Source organism: Anopheles moucheti, chromosome 2 (genome assembly GCF_943734755.1).
Source record: "Anopheles moucheti chromosome 2, idAnoMoucSN_F20_07, whole genome shotgun sequence".
NCBI classification, from domain to species: Eukaryota; Metazoa; Arthropoda; class Insecta; order Diptera; family Culicidae; genus Anopheles; species Anopheles moucheti.
The window spans coordinates 33,843,587-33,863,068 of NC_069140.1; the positions used below are offsets into that span (position 1 = coordinate 33,843,587).

General features: G+C 40.8%; 1 protein-coding gene across 1 annotated transcript in view; it reads left to right on the plus strand.

The window, feature by feature from the left end:
- LOC128298218 (voltage-dependent calcium channel type A subunit alpha-1) overlaps positions 1-18,864 on the plus strand; it is an 86,321-nt gene extending 67,457 nt beyond the window's left edge. The window contains exons 24-34 of the mRNA XM_053033963.1: positions 752-843; positions 2,958-3,108; positions 3,194-3,321; positions 3,579-3,781; positions 3,851-4,065; positions 13,238-13,350; positions 13,438-13,595; positions 15,299-15,529; positions 16,274-16,431; positions 16,505-16,776; positions 16,843-18,864. Coding sequence (XP_052889923.1) covers positions 752-843; positions 2,958-3,108; positions 3,194-3,321; positions 3,579-3,781; positions 3,851-4,065; positions 13,238-13,350; positions 13,438-13,595; positions 15,299-15,529; positions 16,274-16,431; positions 16,505-16,776; positions 16,843-16,996 — 1,875 coding nt within the window. The 3' untranslated portion in view covers positions 16,997-18,864. The remainder of the gene's footprint in view (positions 1-751; positions 844-2,957; positions 3,109-3,193; positions 3,322-3,578; positions 3,782-3,850; positions 4,066-13,237; positions 13,351-13,437; positions 13,596-15,298; positions 15,530-16,273; positions 16,432-16,504; positions 16,777-16,842) is intronic.
- The last annotated feature ends 618 nt before the right edge of the window (positions 18,865-19,482 follow it).

Here is a 19,482-nt window from a genome sequence, read left to right on the forward strand (position 1 = left end):
GTGTGAGTTCTGGTAGTCGTTTAGATTATGGCGACTGCAAAACCATATAGCTCGTATATAAAACTCCCGTTGTGTACAGTTTGTGAGCGCATCATGTCACAGTGGTTCAGTATTTGCGTAATTGCCACCACAGCAAAAGTTGCAGTAAGTGAACCCTATCCCAAGTCGTCTTAAGTAATGCTACTTGAAATTAAACAAAAAAAAACTTAGACGAAAAAGTATTGAAGTTTTCGTATGAAATTATACACCAACATGCCTGGAGCTCAAATGCAAATTATAAATTTCAATACTTTTGCGATTTTACTACCCAAGTTTGGCATGTTGTACATATGTTGTCATTGCGAACGAGTTAGACAAGTTCAACTGCAATAGTGTGTTTAGTTACGTAGTTTATAGTGTTAAAGTTTATGCTACCATACATCGTTTACCGTAGGTCAGTTTTAAATAGTAAAACGAGTTTAAAACTAGACTGACCCCCGTTTGAACCACATGCTCTCCATATCGGTATTCTTTTTCTAGTTTACAAACACTGTTTCATTTGGAAGCGATTTATTATGTTCCGTTCGTTTATGTTTTATTTATTATTGTAAATATACTTTGTATTACCAACTCGAGCCGGTGTTTAAATTGCGGGGTTCGTGGCTTACGAGCGCGGGAGAGTCGAACGGCGCAATTTAAACGCTCACCTTGTGGTCGTCCCTGTAAATGCGCGTGCGAGAAAACTATACCAACCATTTCCGCCTGAACTTAGGTATTTGGGAATATTGAGCTAGATCCAGAATCATCTATTACTAGACACAACAACTTCCGCTCATTTGTCCAAGGGCTGATGCTACTGTTCAGGTAGGTGTCCAATAACACTGCTGTCAAACGCGATCAATAGCATAAGACAACATCTACCACAATGTATACAACAAGACTTATACTGCAACTATGTATTCCACTACTACTACTACTATTACTACTACTACTACTACTATTACTACTACTACTACTACTACTTATACCTCTCACCTTACTGCGAACTTACTTAACCGTATTACAAAACGTCACCTTGTATTTGTAATATTTGTATTTTTCTACTACTATCAACATATGTCACAGCAATCGCTGCTGAATCTTCATAGTACTGAAACTTTTGTTATTTATCAAGATCTACAACCATTGGACCTAGCAATCTTATGAGAATAGTTTACAAAACCCGTTCATGCTGTACGTTTTGACAACAAAAGATTTCTTGTTCACTTTTTAGTAAAGGAAAACAATAGGAAGCGCATTGAACATATATATGAAATAATGCAATGTAGAACGAGCACTTGTAGACTCGCATCATAACGCATCGGAATACGTTCATTGAGTGATCAATGTTGGTAATGTAGTGTATCTAATTAGAACAGATTACACAAGTTTGATAGTTAAAGCAAACATAAACCATTAATACTGGCTTAGCTAGAAACTTTATTACTGATCTTCTCATTTTGTATACTGAAATAATGCAACATCACCATATAAGTGATTTTTTTATGACGGCAATAAGCCCGATTGTTTTTTGGATTTACACCTTCATGGCGACATCTAATATGTTAAATAATTAATAGCATACCTTCAGGCGTTGCACATCCAAGGCCAAAAACTGTCAGTGTACCTTCAAGGATTGACGCTCAATAATTTTAAAATCTTTCTAGTCTCGCGTATTACGTAAACGCACAGTTGAGACTCATCATTTTAGTTTGCGAAAAAAATTTAAAAATAGTAATACATAGATTTTGTAATAGAAGTCTAGCTACTCATTCCTTCACACTCAAAACTCGTAGAGTTTACATTAAAAAACACATACATTTCTTTACGTATATTAATTGCATTTATTTGTTTCTAGTGATAGGCGCTCTAGTACGCAAGAAGTGTCATCAAAACATGAACATGAGTTTGTAGGAATTGTACACTAGAATACTACCAACGAAGGATTCGAGTCTAAGCTCAATGTACAGTGTGATAGCAAAGTTATAACGTTAGTTTCGTTCACTAGTTCCATTTGTTTTGTCTTTGTTTTGTTTTCGTTTCGCCTTCTTTTCACTTTTTGTTAACTATTAAGCTTATTCTTTCACTTCTGGTAACGTTTGCTACGGTTCTTTGCGCTAGAGCACACTTGTTGCAGAAATAGCTGATTGCTTTGTTATTTCAAATTTATCAATTACATTTTAGACCTTTTGTCTCGTTACATTCCACATAGGATAGAGTAATTGATTAGTTCCGGAATGCTTTCATAGTGCCATAGAAATACGTAACGAGTTGGTTCATTTCCCATAGGAGAATGCAACACCGATAACCGGGTGGTTTTGTTAGATTGCATCCATGTTTTCGTATTTCGTTCATAAGCAAGTTTAATAATATTACATCTTGATACATAAACAATCGTCCCATTGACTTAATCGTTAACGAATTTCGAAGAATATGTTATGCTGCAGGGCTATAAGCTGAAGTATAACCTATGCTTTGGAAGACTTATATCGCTAAAAAGCTTCTAAATTACCTACTTAAAAAGTTGTATAAAATATTATATTGTACATTTTGCTGTATACATTCCCGCTCTATTTTCCTTAATGCCTGGTTAACTGTTCTAAGCCCCCTTTCATGCCATCTCTTGGAATCTTTCCACACCATACACCTACAATACACATGAAACAATTTAAGAACAACATACGTCCTCATGAACAGATTGTACCCCCACAAATTGCCATATTTTTTCTTGTTCAAGCTAATACTTTTACGTCCGCTAGATGCCCTTACCATTTCTTCTAGTCTTTAGGCTGTATTTAATTCGCTAGCCTTTTCCTATTCCCCATCGCGTGCCATATGCGTTCGTGACTAATGGTGTTTCACCCGTTCTGTCTGTATTTTGCTTGTGTTGATCTGGACACCGTTCACGCCGTTTTATCCTCTTGCATACGCATGCTCAGGTGTGCTACGGGCGAGTCGTGGCCGAACATTATGCTGGCATGTCTCAAAGGGAGACCGTGTGACCCGAGAGCTAACAAACCGAACGAAACGTGCGGTTCAACATTGGCCTACGCATACTTCGTGTCGTTTATCTTCTTCTGTTCGTTTCTTGTAAGTATTTTCGTGCTGTGCTGTAAATTAATGATCGGTTTTTCCCATGTTCACTTCTTAAATTCTTCTTCTCTTCTCTGCGCAGATGTTGAATCTTTTCGTGGCCGTTATTATGGACAACTTTGACTATCTAACGCGTGATTCCAGTATTCTTGGCGCACATCATCTGGACGAGTTCGTTCGGATATGGGCAGAATATGATCCTAATGCTACGTAAGTAATACACATATGGAGAATGCATTTAATTTTACACCTTTTTAGTGTTCTATTCGTCGCTATTTAGTTAACGATCTTTCTAGAGGTTATGTAACGCCTAAAAGTATGCACTATACAGCTCATTTTTTAAACAATCATAAGAAGCAAGCACTGTCAATAATAATGCTTTTCCCCTCGGTCTCATACACGGTTTTATTGAAAAATTTTCCCTAAACATAACAATGTGTTAAAAATTGTTTTCCATTCCATTGCAGGGGTAAAATTCACTACACTGAAATGTATGATATGCTAAAAAACATGGATCCTCCCTTGGGATTTGGTAACAAATGTCCCAACCGACTCGCCTATAAAAAGCTCATACGCATGAACATGCCGCTCGATGCAGAGGGAAAGGTTGCATTCACCACGACGTTGTTTGCATTGATACGGGAGAACCTCAACATCAAAATGAGAACTGGTAAGCGAATTGCCTACGGATGTGCCGTACACAGTGCCCCCTTCTTCTACTATCGGTTTCTTCCTGCAGCCGAAGAGATGGATCAAGCAGACATGGAACTGCGGCACACAATCAGCCACATTTGGCCACTGCAGGCGAAAAAAATGCTCGATCTGCTCGTCCCGCTCAACGAGGAGCTGAACGCGGGCAAGCTTACCGTGGGGAAGATTTACGCCGGTTTGCTGATTCTGGAATCCTGGCGCAACACCAAGTTTGGCCAGGTCGAATCGGATCTGCCGGTAAGTGTTCGATGGTTCGAGTGAAAGTGAAGCAATCTCCAATCACGTTTGATTAGCGGATATTAATATACACACACATTGTGTCCTTTCCTCTTTCGTTTTGTTTGTGTTTTTTTCCCCTCTGATCGAGCACAAAACGCTCTCAAACTTTACGTGAAGCAACGTGACGAAACTCTGACACAGAGTTATTAACTTGCTCCAAACCTTGTTTTCAACGCTCAATTCCGTTATTAATTTCAATAAGTGAATTGAAATGTTTAGTAAAGATAAATTGGCTTTTCCTTTTCTCAAACTAAAATGGGATCGTTTCGAACGGAACACACCCCAAAACGCTATTGGAAACAACAAAATATTCTAGAATAGTTTCCGTTTTTTTATTTCAAATCATCATGAACATTATTCTTTCGTGGTTTTCTCCATTTTTATCAACAAATAAGAGATTTTATTTAACTCACTTTGTGTTGACATTTTCAATTTTTGTATAGTTTCATTTTGTTGTGTTATTAACAAGTTCTGCAATGTGTAACATTTTTATTTTCTGTGTTTTGTTAGTGTTTTATGTGCTTTTTGTTGTTAATTTTGTTCACATGTTTTTTAACGTACGGCATAGGAAGGTATTATAGTTCTCGTATAATACTCTCTGTCTCTCGATCGTTCCATCTCTCCGGTCCATACGGTTAGCAATACTTACTTTAACCGGAGAGTACTTTTATTCCCGTTCTGTATCGTGATTGTCGTTAACTGTACCGGCTTCAATTAGTGCAGTCGAACTAATGTTTTGTTTATTTTGATTCACTTTTCTGTTTCGTGTTTTAATGTGTTATCACATTTGGTTCGTTGATTTGTTTGATCATGTTATTGTACCTTTTCCGTTCTAATTTTTTGTCGCTGTTTGTCACACATTTGTTCCGTGTCGTCAGTGAATAACGTACCATGCAACTGTCACCGCATTTACACTGTGTGTCCTGAATTGTAGCCATGTTTAATGTGGAGTAACGGTTTTAGTTACTTTCTTTGTTTTCGTTTGTTTTTTGGAAATCATTTGTGTGAAGGCTGTAGGTCACTTGCGTTTGAACATGTCTTTTGTTTCTTCTGTTGTGTCATTTGTATCATCTTGGTTTATAACTCTTTTAACCCGAAACCGTTCAATGTAGTAACCTATACTATGGAAATGAATGATTTGTTTTCTGTTTAGTTTTTCTCTACATATTAGAAAAGTTTTTTAATGTTTCACACCTGTCATATCTCTAGCAACGGTTTTCTGTACAACATGAACCAATCTTCAGCCTTTTCAACCAGAAGATGTTCAAACGAAATCAGCTTTTGTTTTAGTACTAAATACCAATGTTGATTACCCTTCAAACTACTGCCCTTACGCACCCGTCCATAGTGGATATGTAGTACGGCAGTAGTGCACCGTGAGCAGTAGATTTAGTCAGAAACCAAAACAATATCAAAACATTGCACTTCTTCTCTTTCATTCAAACGATGCGCCATGATGATTAAAAAATGAAACCTATTATCCTGGCTGTTATTTTTCAGGGAAATGAAGCAAGCATTAATAGCCCAACGGCCAGACAGCCGGTATTATTCAAACACTTTTCTTCTACAATCTCGTGTTCATTTTTTTCTGCTCTTTTTTCTTAGCTAGGGACGAGTTGGTTTTATTTTTGCGCTCCTGTTTTGTTTTTACTAGCCTTTCCAGTTTTTACTACCTGTTTGATGCGATCCACTAGCAGAGACTGAACGTGTTGATTACTTCAATTGTAGCACCGTAACAGCTCTTGCCTGTTTTGGGTTTTGTAAATATATTTAAAAAAAAACAACCAAAATTGCTCAAATGCAACCGCTTCCGAATTATTTGCCAATATCTAGCTCTTCTTCAAAGTTGCTGGCCTTCGGGTCGTTTATTTATTGCGTTTGTTTGGCTGATTGGGTTTGGTTTTACCTTTGTTTGAAGAATTGTTCCTTTCTGTACCAGTTTAGCATTATTTCTCGAGTTAAGTATGTATGAATCGAAACAGTCTAGAAGAGAATAGATTAGATAACTTGATCTGCACAAATGCATTCGATAATTGATTTGAGAGGAAACATTTGCTGGTCGCAGTATTTTCAGCAGATCAGCTCAAGTTTCTCGGAAACAGCACTCTGATACATTCCACTTGGAAACAGCACACAACACACTAAACGCTCACTACAGGCGTCATCCTAAGATCATAATAACGTTCCGACGGTACGGAGGTAGATTGGTATATTATTAAACTAGTTAGCTCATTCCCTTTTTTGCGGTACGATTACCATTGACCATTCTGCAAAGTAGTGATATCTTCACAAGAACCATATGTAGCATATCTTTCTAGCGATATCTAATTTGCGATCATGTTGGAAACTTTCACCGACTGCCAAATGTTCGCCGAAGAACGACTGAAGTATCAGACAGTAGTATGTAATTGTACCCAAAAGTATTAGAATTTCCTGTAGCCTATAATCGATCCAACATCATTGCTTGATTCGAAAGTAGAACCTTTCGTCATTAAACCAAACGTGGCCATTACAACCTGAGTTGCAGGGCATATTTTCACCTGAAATTGCATACTTTTAGGCAGAAACAAACAAAGTATGCAATTAGTAGAAACAATTCCGTCTACAGCCAAGCAACCACACTTGGACAAACAGATTTGTTGTGCCATTCTTTAGTCATTTGTCAAAACCCTAACTCGAGTGCAACAGAAAATGCTCTTACGAATGAGATCCCACTATCCCTTATCCTTTTCTTTCCATGCTAAACGCTTAACCAACATCGCCAAAAATCCTAGAAACTTCCTAATGGCCTTTCAACAATTATTTTACAGAAAACACTTTCGATACGTTTCGTGAATGTTAAACCCTGTTGTCCCGATGAAAAGTACTGAGCAACTTAACTGTCCCTTGTTTCGGGACATATGCGGTAGCCAAAATTCCATCCGATCCTAAGCGTACTGAGGGAGATAGAGTGAGAGAGCAAAAACAGAAGCAAACAGAATGGAAGGGTAGCAAAGGAAATAAATAGCCGATTATCCTGACACACACGAAATGATATGAAGTACCCGGAGCGGAGCGGAGTTATATTGTTGCGCAAACGACAGAAAACGAAACATAACTGTAAGGGACAGAAAGTACGTTCAGTCGACCTGTTTGGCCAGTGGCGTCGACGCGACGAAATGGCATTTGAACGATTTTTATCACAACCAAAAACCCTCGGGGTGTTGTGGTGGCGTACAACCCACTGGCACACAGGATCACTGCGTACGTCCGGTACGCCTTCGCTCGGACTCGCTCAAAGGCTCTGCAGTAGCGCGAAAGAGCCCCCGGGTTGGCATAGGATGTTCTAGGTAAATGCAAGATAAGTACCTCGAACAGGTTCGCACACGCGTTCCAGTCGTATTATACAAATTTGTTTTATTTTTACTGTACTCTTTTCATTCTTGTACTTGTACTTGCAAGTTTTAGTTTGCTCCCAATCAACCCATCAATAATGTAATCGAATACCAAACAGAACCAGCTACCAAGCGGAACTGTTTGCCTTGCAAAACAGTACCTTAAACTAACTCATTACACAGTTATACTTTGAAATTACCTACCCGTACGTATCGTATTTTGAAGCGCAAAACTAGCAATTCATCTGTATCCGTGCAATACGTTGAGAACAGTAGAGTCGGTGTCACCTGAACATAAGTCTTTGATGATCACCTTCCCGTTTACTTACAAATACTAACGTTGGCTGAGTAGAGTGTTGATATCCAGCAAAACATTTATCTAGTGCACCTTCCTGTCACGACCTTATCCGTATCGACAGTCACACACGACGATGCGTTTAGGTGTTTACTTCGAACTCACATCTGCTCACAACACACTCATACACACGTTATAGTTCTGAGAGGGTTGTACTAACCAGAACCTGTACAGCAACAGCATAAACGTAAAAAACTCTGTACCAAATCGTCACGTAACGCAACGCAAATAGCCTGTACATTGGCTTTCCGTAGTGTAGGACTTGGGCCAGTATTGTTACAGGCGTGCAAGGCCGTGGCCTACATGCAGAGGAGAGCGGCACAGCTGCAGTTCTTGTACTAAAACAATTGTTTTGTACTAAAGCAACTCCTTTGTCAAACTGTACAAACTGTGTGTGTGTGATGTTGACTCTATCTCTCTCTCTCTGTCTCTCTGTCTCTCTTTTCCACGTTCGTTGGTATTTTTGTTGTGCGTAATTTTTTTGTGCACAGTTCCACCCGCACACACGTTATCTTCATCCGTTTCTCTCCTTTGCTCACTCCGTAACGGTGCGTAACGTTGCGTGATTCTGTTCGTTGGGTTAGCTGTGGTTGGTCTTGTTACAAGGATACAAATTCACTATAGATAAGCCTATTCGCGGACAATTCTCAAGAGGTGTGGGTGTAACGGAAGAACGGCCTAGCTTTACACCGGCCACTGAATTCGCCGGTCAGTTTCAGTGTCGGTATGTTTCCGGTCCCTTGTTTTCTCCCTATCGACTAGAGTAGCACATAGCCTCCTTATGTTTAGTTCCATTGTTTTCTAAATCATTCGAAAAACACACGAACACGTATCGGCTGACGTCATAGCTTGTTAAACTCATGTACAATTACACATTACTCATTTTATGCTGTGGCGTCTACACTACATACACATTCGCTTCGGAATCTCAACCCTGATCCACGCTCAAAGCTCATCAGAATGTAAATTTTATCACATGCATAAACATACACGGTTCTGCCCACCGTTACTAAACCACTAACACTACGCTGTGCATATTGAAACACATTTTCCTCTCTTGTGCAGGTTTTATACACTATACTATTGCTTTTGTAGCATGTCTTTTGATTACTCCTGTTTGAATGACGCGTAAGATTTACCCTTCGTTTATTTCATTCGTTTGATGCTCAACTCGTTTTTGGTTTGAAACTGTTTATTTTTTGTCTCGATTGTGACGTAGCTTACACTAGATGCCTCTACTGTACTAGAACTAGAAGCAACATTTTTTCTCTTTACCTTTCAATTGCATGAGAACGATCTGGTTGTGTGTAACATTCGATTTTCTAACAGTTGTTTGCCTTTGGTTTTGACTATTGTGTTTGGTTTTAAACACGAGAGCGTGCTTTGTTTGAAGACAACATACACAATTTTGTGGAATAATTATGATTTTATAACACTTTTTTCATGAGTTTTGTAAAAAATACTAGCACCTTCTTTGTTTTTCTTTGTTGTTCTTTGTTTATTTTAACTTCTATTAAACCTTATGTAAATATGTGATATGTTTCACCGGCACTGGACAACAAGAGGTTCAGTTAATATAAACGAAACGGGTTCTGTTTATGCACCGAACAGTTTGTTTGGTGTTTAAACAGAAATCGTTCGTTTGTCAAATTGGTGCTGGTTTGGTTTTGTTACGCTCTGGTTTGATTCATAGACTAAACAACACTCTATCTATCGCGATTGACGATATCACATATGCGTTTATTTACTTTTAAACCTTCCAACCATATACGTTAAAAATTTTTAACGTGTATCCAAATAATCTTTAAAAATTGAAATGTTTGCAGTTGTATTAAATAAATTTTGTTTGTTTGTTTGTTTTTTTTTTCGCTTCAAACATTTTTCTCTACCAATCGCTTCCGCTAAACTCCACGGAATGAACGTAATCTAATGTAACATATATAAAAACACACTAAATCACTCCAAATTAAATTACGAATTAACATTTGCCGTTATAAAATTTGAAAATTAATTTAATCCCATTTTACTATAACTTTCACTGCCATGTGACATGGTCGTGGATGGATGTGTAAATATTTAAAATACTGCATAAATGACGACATAAACAATATGTAATACAAATTCTTTTGCTTTGCTAACGATTTAATACCCAATGTTCAAATGGACTTTATACGATTGCATTTTTATGGCATATTTTACAACTACTGTTTTGAATTCCATTGTAACGGTTGAATTTTAAATTCGCACTTGCACGTGTGCATCACTTGCATTCTACCATTCATCATGTCGTCCAAAACAAAACCGTAAACAAAAAACCATCACTCTGTGCAACCACATCTTCCTTCGAATCACATCTTCTACTACTACCTGCGCTACCTCTGCTACTACTTCTACCACTACTACTACTACTACTACTACTACTACTACTGCTACTACTACTACCTAAACTACTGCTGCAACAACTGCGACTGCAATTATCACCACTGCATCGATTACCACCACTGTTAACTTCGACCCACGACACCATCTACCTCTCCCAACAATCCTCAAACCCACCGTGCGTGCACGGTATTCACGATCGTGACGGCCGTGACCTCCTGTACACAGAAACCGTCCCTGTTCAGTACGATACTGGATATGGCCGTGATGGAGAAGTCGGGTGGTTCGCGTACCGGGTCGCTGAGCCTAGAGAATGGCGAAGGAGTCAGCTCGCAGACCCACCTGCTCTATGGTCACGGTGCCAACGGTAACGGTGCGACCGGCGACGGCGGTGGTGGCGGTGTCGGTGGTGGTGTTGCTGGTGGTGGTGGTGGTGGCGGTGGTCTTGGTGCCGGCCTAGGAGGCGGTCACGACAGCACACTGGACCTGCATGGCAGTAGTTTGGCCAGTCTGGCGCGTCGCACCACAATGCGCAAGCGGTCCTTCAGGTAGGTTCGAGATTTCTTTTTTCCACCAAATGGCTTTGAAATTGTCATGCTCCGTCACGCCTTTTCCCACTCATCCAACCATTATCATCCCGGCGACATCCCCGTTCCGAACCCATTACGATCTCCATGACAACCAACAGTATGCACACTGCCGAACGCAATGATGACTGACGTCTGTTTCCGTTCTCCATTTCTAGGAACAGAAAGGTGATGTCTTGTTTCGCTCTGTCTTACAAAAATAAAAACAAAAACCCTCAACTCAATGCCCCCTAGCGATGGTAACATTTCACAAGCAAGTTCTTACGTTTATATGTTTATATCTTCTATACCTTCTCGTCTATCTCTATTATTACTACTGCACTGTTTATTCCCGTCCTACATAAATGGCCCAGTCTGGGTTTCAAATTTTCAGTAACTGTCACACAACTTCCCAATAAAAATGCATTCACATGCAGATTGCATACTGTAAGGCGTTTGCTTAAATGTAACCACCGAATTGATCATTGCATCGAAAGAAGCGCCTAACAGTATGCAATTTCCATTACAGAGTTACTCTTTCTAGAGTTTCGTACATTTTAATGTTAGTTTTCCTTTTCATAGTCTCTTTCCTTCTCCTCATTCTACCTATTTCTGTCGATCTTTTCATCTCCTACGCACCTTCTTCTATCTATATCTCTTGAATTAGTTTCTCTCGTCTATTATTTTGATCTATTATTCGTTAACTATATTCTCGATGTGTGGTTTCGTTTTTGAAGTAACTATTTTTGTATGTATGTGCGTATCTGTGTGTATGTAGGTGTTCCAATTGATTTCTATCTAACATCCATGTGTAATCGTTGCTGGTTTTTTTCTGCTGGTGCCGATAATGTTCCAAACAATATATCTTTTAGAAATCCATCGCAATGTGTGAATTAGAGTTGATTTTAGACTTTTGCCTAATGGAATAGATACGCTCTCAGATCTATTATGTTCAAGGAGAGATCACATAAGATTCAATATTAGAATTTTCCTTTAAATCTTTACTCCTTGTCGACGTTAGTCTTCCCCGTTTCTTAGGAAACGTGTCTTAACACCTTACACTTTTCCAATACCATTTCGTTCCATTTAGAAGCTGTCTACTATTTATTCATTAGCTAAGCCCATAAAGGCTGTGAGAATACACGATTGCCCTTGTTCATCTGGTTGTGCTCCATAGACTGTAGAGCGTGATAAATGTACCGGGACGCGTTATTATGCGTTCCTAATGAGTGGTTCCATTAGTTTTGGTGTTGTGTAATTACGGGTAGAGGTAAGTAAGCCTGTATTGCCCTGTTCCTTCCATAAGCGTAGGTTGCTATACTGGCTAGAATAGTAGTTCGGTTATTGCTATGTCAATTTAGAGCTCTTTCTCAATGTCTGCTTCGGTCAGCCCAAATCGATGTGCCATACTCGTAGAGTGCTACTACATGCATGACTTCCTTTATTTTAACTAATAGTAGCAGTTCATCCTGACAGCACGTAGCTTAAGTAGACATCTAGTCGAACGCATACACAATATCACACTTACTATCACATCACACTATCACAAAATTCAAAAGCAACACAGCCACCGTGTACATCCAAACCTATTGTTTTTTTTTCTTGTTTTCTTTTGCTTTCAATTTACTGTGCCACGACTTTGTACACCTATGTTAGATCATTTTCAGGTGCTTCTGTTGCCATTCTACACCCAGTTAACCTCACAAAATAGTATCAACAGTAGCGAACAGAAGGGGAAATTAACTATGATACTACCTAGCTGTTACTCACACCTGTTCCTTTCGATAGTGAAGTTTCTACTTCCTTTGTGTGTGTGTGTGTGTTTTTGTGTTTGTGTTGTGTGTACGTGTCTGGGGGTATGTGATTCGATTAGTCCAGGCGCGTACTGTTACCACACAGCAACGCCACCATTACCCACTCTGCCACTGTCCAGTGTGGCAATAGTTGTCTAAGATTGTTGTACGTTACTAATCGAGTAGTGTTGAACGATGGATTTTAGCGTTAACTTAACCAAGCTTCAGAATCGAGTTCCCACCCTTTTTCCCCTGCCCGCATTATCAAAACTACCAACCAAACATTAAAAAAGCACCTAGTGGTGTGCCTAGTGGTGTTACTTATATATCTTTGTGTCCCCCGTTTGCAGAGCGGACTCGTGAAGCTCTTAGCCGATTTCTTAACTAGCGATGCGTTTATCTGTAGTGAAACTAGCGTTTGAACAGAACCCAACACGAAAGTAACGATATTTGTACGAACCAACTTTGCTACCCATCCGAGACATTGCCCTACGGGGAGGTTACCAACTAACCTCTATGGGGGGGAAAGGTGTCTCAACAGATTGAGTGAACGTTATCGCCCACAAAACTGCGTGCAAAAGCAATCGTCCGGTGCGGAGCGTTAATTGTATCTCTTATTTTTATTGCTTGCTCATCCCACTGTGCAACAACACCTATCATCGAGCGCAGGAGCTGCAGGACGTATCGAGGCAACCGTCCCTTGAATCGCTGGCACCTGCGGATGGCCATCTGCATCCGGGGCACGCTTACCATAACGGACATCGTAGGTCTCCGAGTTTGAGGTATGACTGAGAAATGTTGCGCACGCTAACCTCTTAACACTAACCCCACCCATTGCCACTCTGTTCTATCTCCCCTTTCACCCACAGACGAGAGTCTCCGCTGGTGCGCACACCGAGCCCGCGGAAGCGGCATCATCAGCACGAGATCGGATTTTCCGACACCGTGTCGAATGTGGTGGAGATACAAAAGGAGGAACACAGACGTGGTAGGCATCATTTCGGCTATGCGCACAGGCACAACCGAGGTAACATAAAAACTCATAACACTTCACTATTGATGTTGAGTGTCGTACAGCTCTGTTTTCGTCTCCTCTACAATCTCAAACTCGTGGATTTGGTTCTTTTGCTTTCCATTCTACCTCAAGTAAAATTCGTACTGAACAAAATTCGAACGCGAACCAGCGCAAACGATAAGCGTGCAAACCGAATTCAACATTTCCGTTGCTTTTTATCACTTAATTGTAATTTGGTTATTATTCGTAAACCGTAGACGATTGTTTCATTACTAAAAGTGCACTTCTACGAAAGCTTCTTACTGTGTAAAGTGATAGCGTTTGATTTGTTCAAGCAAAATTTTACTCAATCAAAATTTCCTTTTTTATCAATGGACTGACACACACAAACTCAACATCAAACGAACTCCTCGACCGTGAGGAAGGAGAGCTGATTATGAATTTTTATGAGCAAACTTTCACAACATTTCCATGACATTTCCGGTAACGTAACATCGGTCATGTGTATCATCTGTTTTAAAACTATAGACATAGAATATGCTTGAACCACACATAGTGCATTATCGCAAGCTGTACGCAAGCTGTCTTGCTTCTGTTCTCAATAGACACATTTAGCGTACCTTTTACCTTGAAAGCTCACTGGTTGTTTTTTATGCACAAAGCTTCCTGACCTAAGCATACGAAATTTTATTTTTAGACTAAATTGTTCTTGTCGATTTAATCCGATGCTTAATAATTTCCAAAAATTATCCCGTAGATCGAATAAAATTGTAGATGTATTACATCAACAACCACACAGTGAGTATTGAAGGTTAAATACAAAAAAATTGATTCAAGAAAGAAGTTTTTCGCCAACATAACACTGAATCCTTGAATGCTGATTGAAGCTTAGCGATAGAAAGCTTTCAAATATTTTGCACAAGTTTGAAGGATATAGTAAGCTTCAAACATTTTTGTTACTAACAGCAAACATAGTAAGACAATGTTGCAATTTTTTATTTTGCTACGCTAACGGCATACAAGAGAGAGTTTAATAGCATACTTTTATTTACATTCAATAATTTGTAAAACAAAACACGCCTGGCAGTATGCAATCTGTCGTGCTTTTTAGAGTTTTCTGTCGGAATAGACACACTTAATTTAATGAATACGGTTCATAGTTGTTATAATCATAATAGCAAATTTATTTTCCGCTTTCTATCCCGTAATTCTGTAATGTACCTTATTTCTCACCACCTGTACAGTTAGTTTAGCATAGTTATACATATCTGTATATTAGAAGTCTGCTGTTAGAATTGTACAGTGGCACGCTGCTGTAAAAACAAACCTAAACATTTCTGCTCTAGTGATACCGGATCATTTAAGTCTGTCCAACTACATTCTGCCATCCTGTTCTACACACACCTACCTAGCTTGGTGGTCTATATGTTTACCTCCCCTAGCGCCTAGAATTGATCTCTAGCTAAAGTACTAGCGTACGTCTGTCGTACGTACGTGTTCACGTGCCGTGTGTGTTTTCGTCTTGTGCTACTAGAAGTGTTAGCCACATTAATAACCGACGCATGCCATCGCACCGATCGCGTTCCGGTTGAACGTTCGGGACAATGGTGCTAGGGGTGTTCCGATACCACCACACCTACAAACGATCCTCTTTGAATGGTTTGCTCCAATGTTGTTCCCTTTTTGGTTGTTGTTTCTACTCCGTTCGTTTCTAGGTTCCTGGTCGGCCTCAACCAGCCCCGCCCGTTCGCCATCGCCCAGTCGTTTCGGTGTACATAGTAGTGCCCAGCATCGCAGTAGTAAAGACCGTTCCAAAAACCACCTTGTCCATCAACCGTACGATACGACGATCCTCTGCGAACGATCGCGTTCGCCCAGCCCGGCCCAGCTACTGCAAGAGCTGCGTGACCGGGACCAGGCCCGGCGGAAGTACCGCAACGGAATGGGTACAGCAAAGAGCGAATGCTCATATGAAAACCAACAAAAAAAAATGCATACATACACGCATACACACACCTACACCTTCCTTCATTCTGCTCTCTGTGTAACCCCTCTTCTGTCTCACACGCATTCACCTTCATACTGGCTGTTGTTGTGGACTTTGGTTATCCAGCTGTACATCCTTCGTTTCGTTTCTTTCTAGCCCTTTCAACCCTATGTAGCTCTTCTTAATTTTCTTGATAAACCTTAACCCTCAAACAAAATGTCCAACCAGGACGAAGAACTTCATCCGTGAACACTGTATCGTCTTTCCGTTGTTATATGTCAGCTGTCAAACTGTGCCCTGTTCAGTAGGAAACCCTTGCACCCATCTACCTAATGCACCAAGCGGTCTCCATCTGTTTCGTTACCCACCCAGAGCATGAGGTTATGTTTTTGTCCCATCCTTTCTCCATTCTCCATTGTTGTCATTCGTACGGTGTGGGAGTTAGAAGACACAGGTTGGGGGAAAAATGGTTTTCCGGTATGGTTTCCCGTATACGTATGTGCTTATTTTTCATCGCAATCATTCACACTGTATCCTTAACTGTGTTTTTGTTGAGATATCACCATGTTGGTGTCTATTGCTTACTCCATACCGACCACTCTGTATCGCGAAAAGTCATTCTTCAACCCATTCGCTTTTTTTCTCCCCAACTGCTTACGCTGTGCGCACCGGTACGATGCTCACTAACCATAACCCCGTACAGGTTCTTCTGGGTCTCATGTGCAGCACAGTTATCCTGTGCTTGTGACACGTCGCCAGGGTCATGGACGCCGGCTACCGCCCACACCTTGCAAACCTTCGACACTACAGCTGAAGCAAACGAACATTAACTTCCCCAAGCTGAATGCTAGCCCTACACACGTAAGCCCCTACCAGAACGTACAATTGTTCCGAAACTGCAACAAACTTCCTGTACGCAAATGTTGTCTTCCAGACTGGCCATTCGTCTCACAACACGCCGCACAGCGTCCACTCTCTGCCGCAGTCGCGTGAGTTCCTCCGGGAGCCCAGGGAGCGGGACCGCGACCGGGATCGGGATCTGTACTATCGGGAACGGGACCGGGAACGGGATCGCGAACGGTTCCGCAACAGTCGCGAACGAAGTCACGAGGATTACAGCGTTCGGTACGAGTTTCGTGATCGCGAGCGCGAACTGTACGAGCGCGAACGAGAGATCGAGCGCGAGTTTGAGCGCGAGTACGAGAGGTAGGAGTTTGTTTGTCGAACGTGTTGTTCATGCCATTCGTCTAACCATTTCGTTTCTTGCGGCAGAATGGAACACTCGGTACCCTTGTCGTACGAGCAGGCCCTAGCCATGGGTCGCACCGGTGGCCGGGTACTGCCGTCGCCCATTTTGAACGGCTACAAACCAAAGGGAGCACTCCATTCGAGACATTCCGATTCGGATGACGAGGACTGGTGCTAGCATAGGGTGCGAAGGCGGCAGGGCGAACGCAAGCGTCGCGAACAGATTTGGGTGTAAGACAAAACCAACCCTGCCATTGAATGGAGTGCAGTCCTTAGAAATGCCCAGACGTCGATATTTCGAGGCTTTGGCTGATCGATAGCATGATCTACGATATCACTATACTAGCAGTTGAAGCAGAAACAACTATAAGACGTTTAGCAAAGCAAATAGATAATACTCTTACGTGCGATTCGTAAACATACAGAAAAAAAAATACATGACCAGTAACAAGTTTTGGCTTGACCCAAAATTGCATTTCCCCTTGAACACACATCGACTTATTTGAGGAACTTTCAAACCACGCCGGCACAAGGTGACCGTCCTATCGGTGGGCTTTTCATATGACCAGTGCAACACTATCGAGGTGAAAATTCATGCACCAAGAAGCGAGAAACGTTCATGCAATCTCCCGTAAAAGACAGTCAGCCTAGTTTCAGTCGCACACCATACACAATATCGAAGAACGATCCCAACACTCGAGACTGCTGCTGGTGGACTTAGGATCACTAATAAGTACCGAGCAAAAAAAAAAAAAAAGACTGAAATAAGAAACAGTGAAAACAGAGAAAACAAAACATATAAATGTAACACTTTTACTGCAAGTAACTCGCGAATCGTCTTGCAGGTTTAGATTTCGGTCGGTAATACGGTGGCGTATGTATGCGCCTAGAAACCACTAGTTAGGATGAAATTAGCACATTCGCCCGGGTGTTTTACCCGTTTGGTTTGGCTAAAATGCCACCCACACATGCACACACCGACACACACACACACACATACACATCAATGCAGGGAATTTTTACGTAGCGAAAAACCGAACCGCAGTAGAGCAGACTCGCGACAGAGAGCGTAAGGATTATGTAGTAAAGAAAAAGGCACTAAAAACCCCATCCTAGCATTTCGGGTACTTGTTTAACTGACCAGCGAAAGCGAGAAGAAGCGAAAGATCACATCTCATCTCAGTGTGCAGGAGGACAAACGTGTAGCATGTAGTGTTGATGAACTATTTTCGAACGCAGTAGTACAGTTTCGCGTAGCATTTCGCATACTTATCAGCTACAGAGTTGAAAAAGAAAACAAACAAACAAACCATCATCGAAAGTGTGCCGTGGGCCATCGGGTTTTATGCAAGGTTTAGATAGTCTTATACCGGAACGTGTAGCTTTCCACGGAGAATGAGGGATTTTGGACCAGTGTTCTACGCGTGTCATTACTAGCCATAGTTGTACTGTATCTAGCGATATACAGGGATTGCACAATATAGATTTCTGCTTCTTTCTGTTTTTTTTTCCAAACCGTGCCCCGACAATGTGTCACCTTGTGTCCGGTAGTTCTCAACGTTTAAATTCCACCGGCGTAAGTGTACAACTCTCCTCCACCGTATACAGCCCAACGAGATGCGTTACTTCGGAATCGTAAGCGCCTAAATGTAGACAGGAGTGGTTCAATAATGTACCTTTCCTGTGGAGTCGCGGAATCCCAAAGACATTACATAACTTCGGCGGTATACCGTTGGGCGCAGAAGTACACGATGCCAAATTTCGACGTAATGAATAATTCTCCTTAACCAAAAAGCGTTTTGTACGCTATAAAGATACATTTAGAATCGGTCCAAGCTGTACGCTGATGGTTTAGCAAACAGGCAACTAACAAGGTTATCACAAAAGTAGAAGAATGGAAATGCTTCTAAGAAATTGAAGCGTCTAGAAGGGCCAGAAACAAATGTTGAGCAAACATTGATTGAACTAGCTTTAAAACTAACAAACAATTCCAAAAAGTTCAGTACTCTATGTATAGAGTAAGTGGCCCAGATTGAAAAGCAACAACACAGTGGGACAGTGGGTTGGATAAACCGTCAGATGGATAAGTCGTCAAAACAAAACAAAAACAAATCGTTGCCAAAAATTTGATCCGTTTTTTCCACCCAATCCATTTGCTGTATATAGTAATCCATAAGATGCAAAAATTTGATCGGAAAGCTAAAGCTGGATAAAAGAAAACGCCCCAATTATATTAGCAACACGGTGCTGTATTTTAGGGAACGCGAACGTTGCACACAGGAACGATTCGGTAGCTTCGTCTTTGTAACACAACGTGTAGCAAACTTCACCGGCGTAACGGCATTCATACATCGTTAAACTGCCATTTTTCCTCTCTTCTTATACTGTTTCTGATTGAACGTTTTGTGCGAAAAATCCAAAACAAAAAATGTACACAAACGATTATAGCGTAACAACACAAGAGATCAAACCTTTGCCAATATCTAGAGCAGGCGCGAGCGAAACAGTTCCCAACACCGAAGATGTTACTACCAGTTTTGCACCTATATTTCGCCTATCGAGAAATGATTGTTGTGTGGGGAATATTCACCCAATAACATAAGACCGTAACCACGAAGCATGCAACCTTCGTTCGTTTTTTCTTCTAGAGTTTTATTCTCCGTT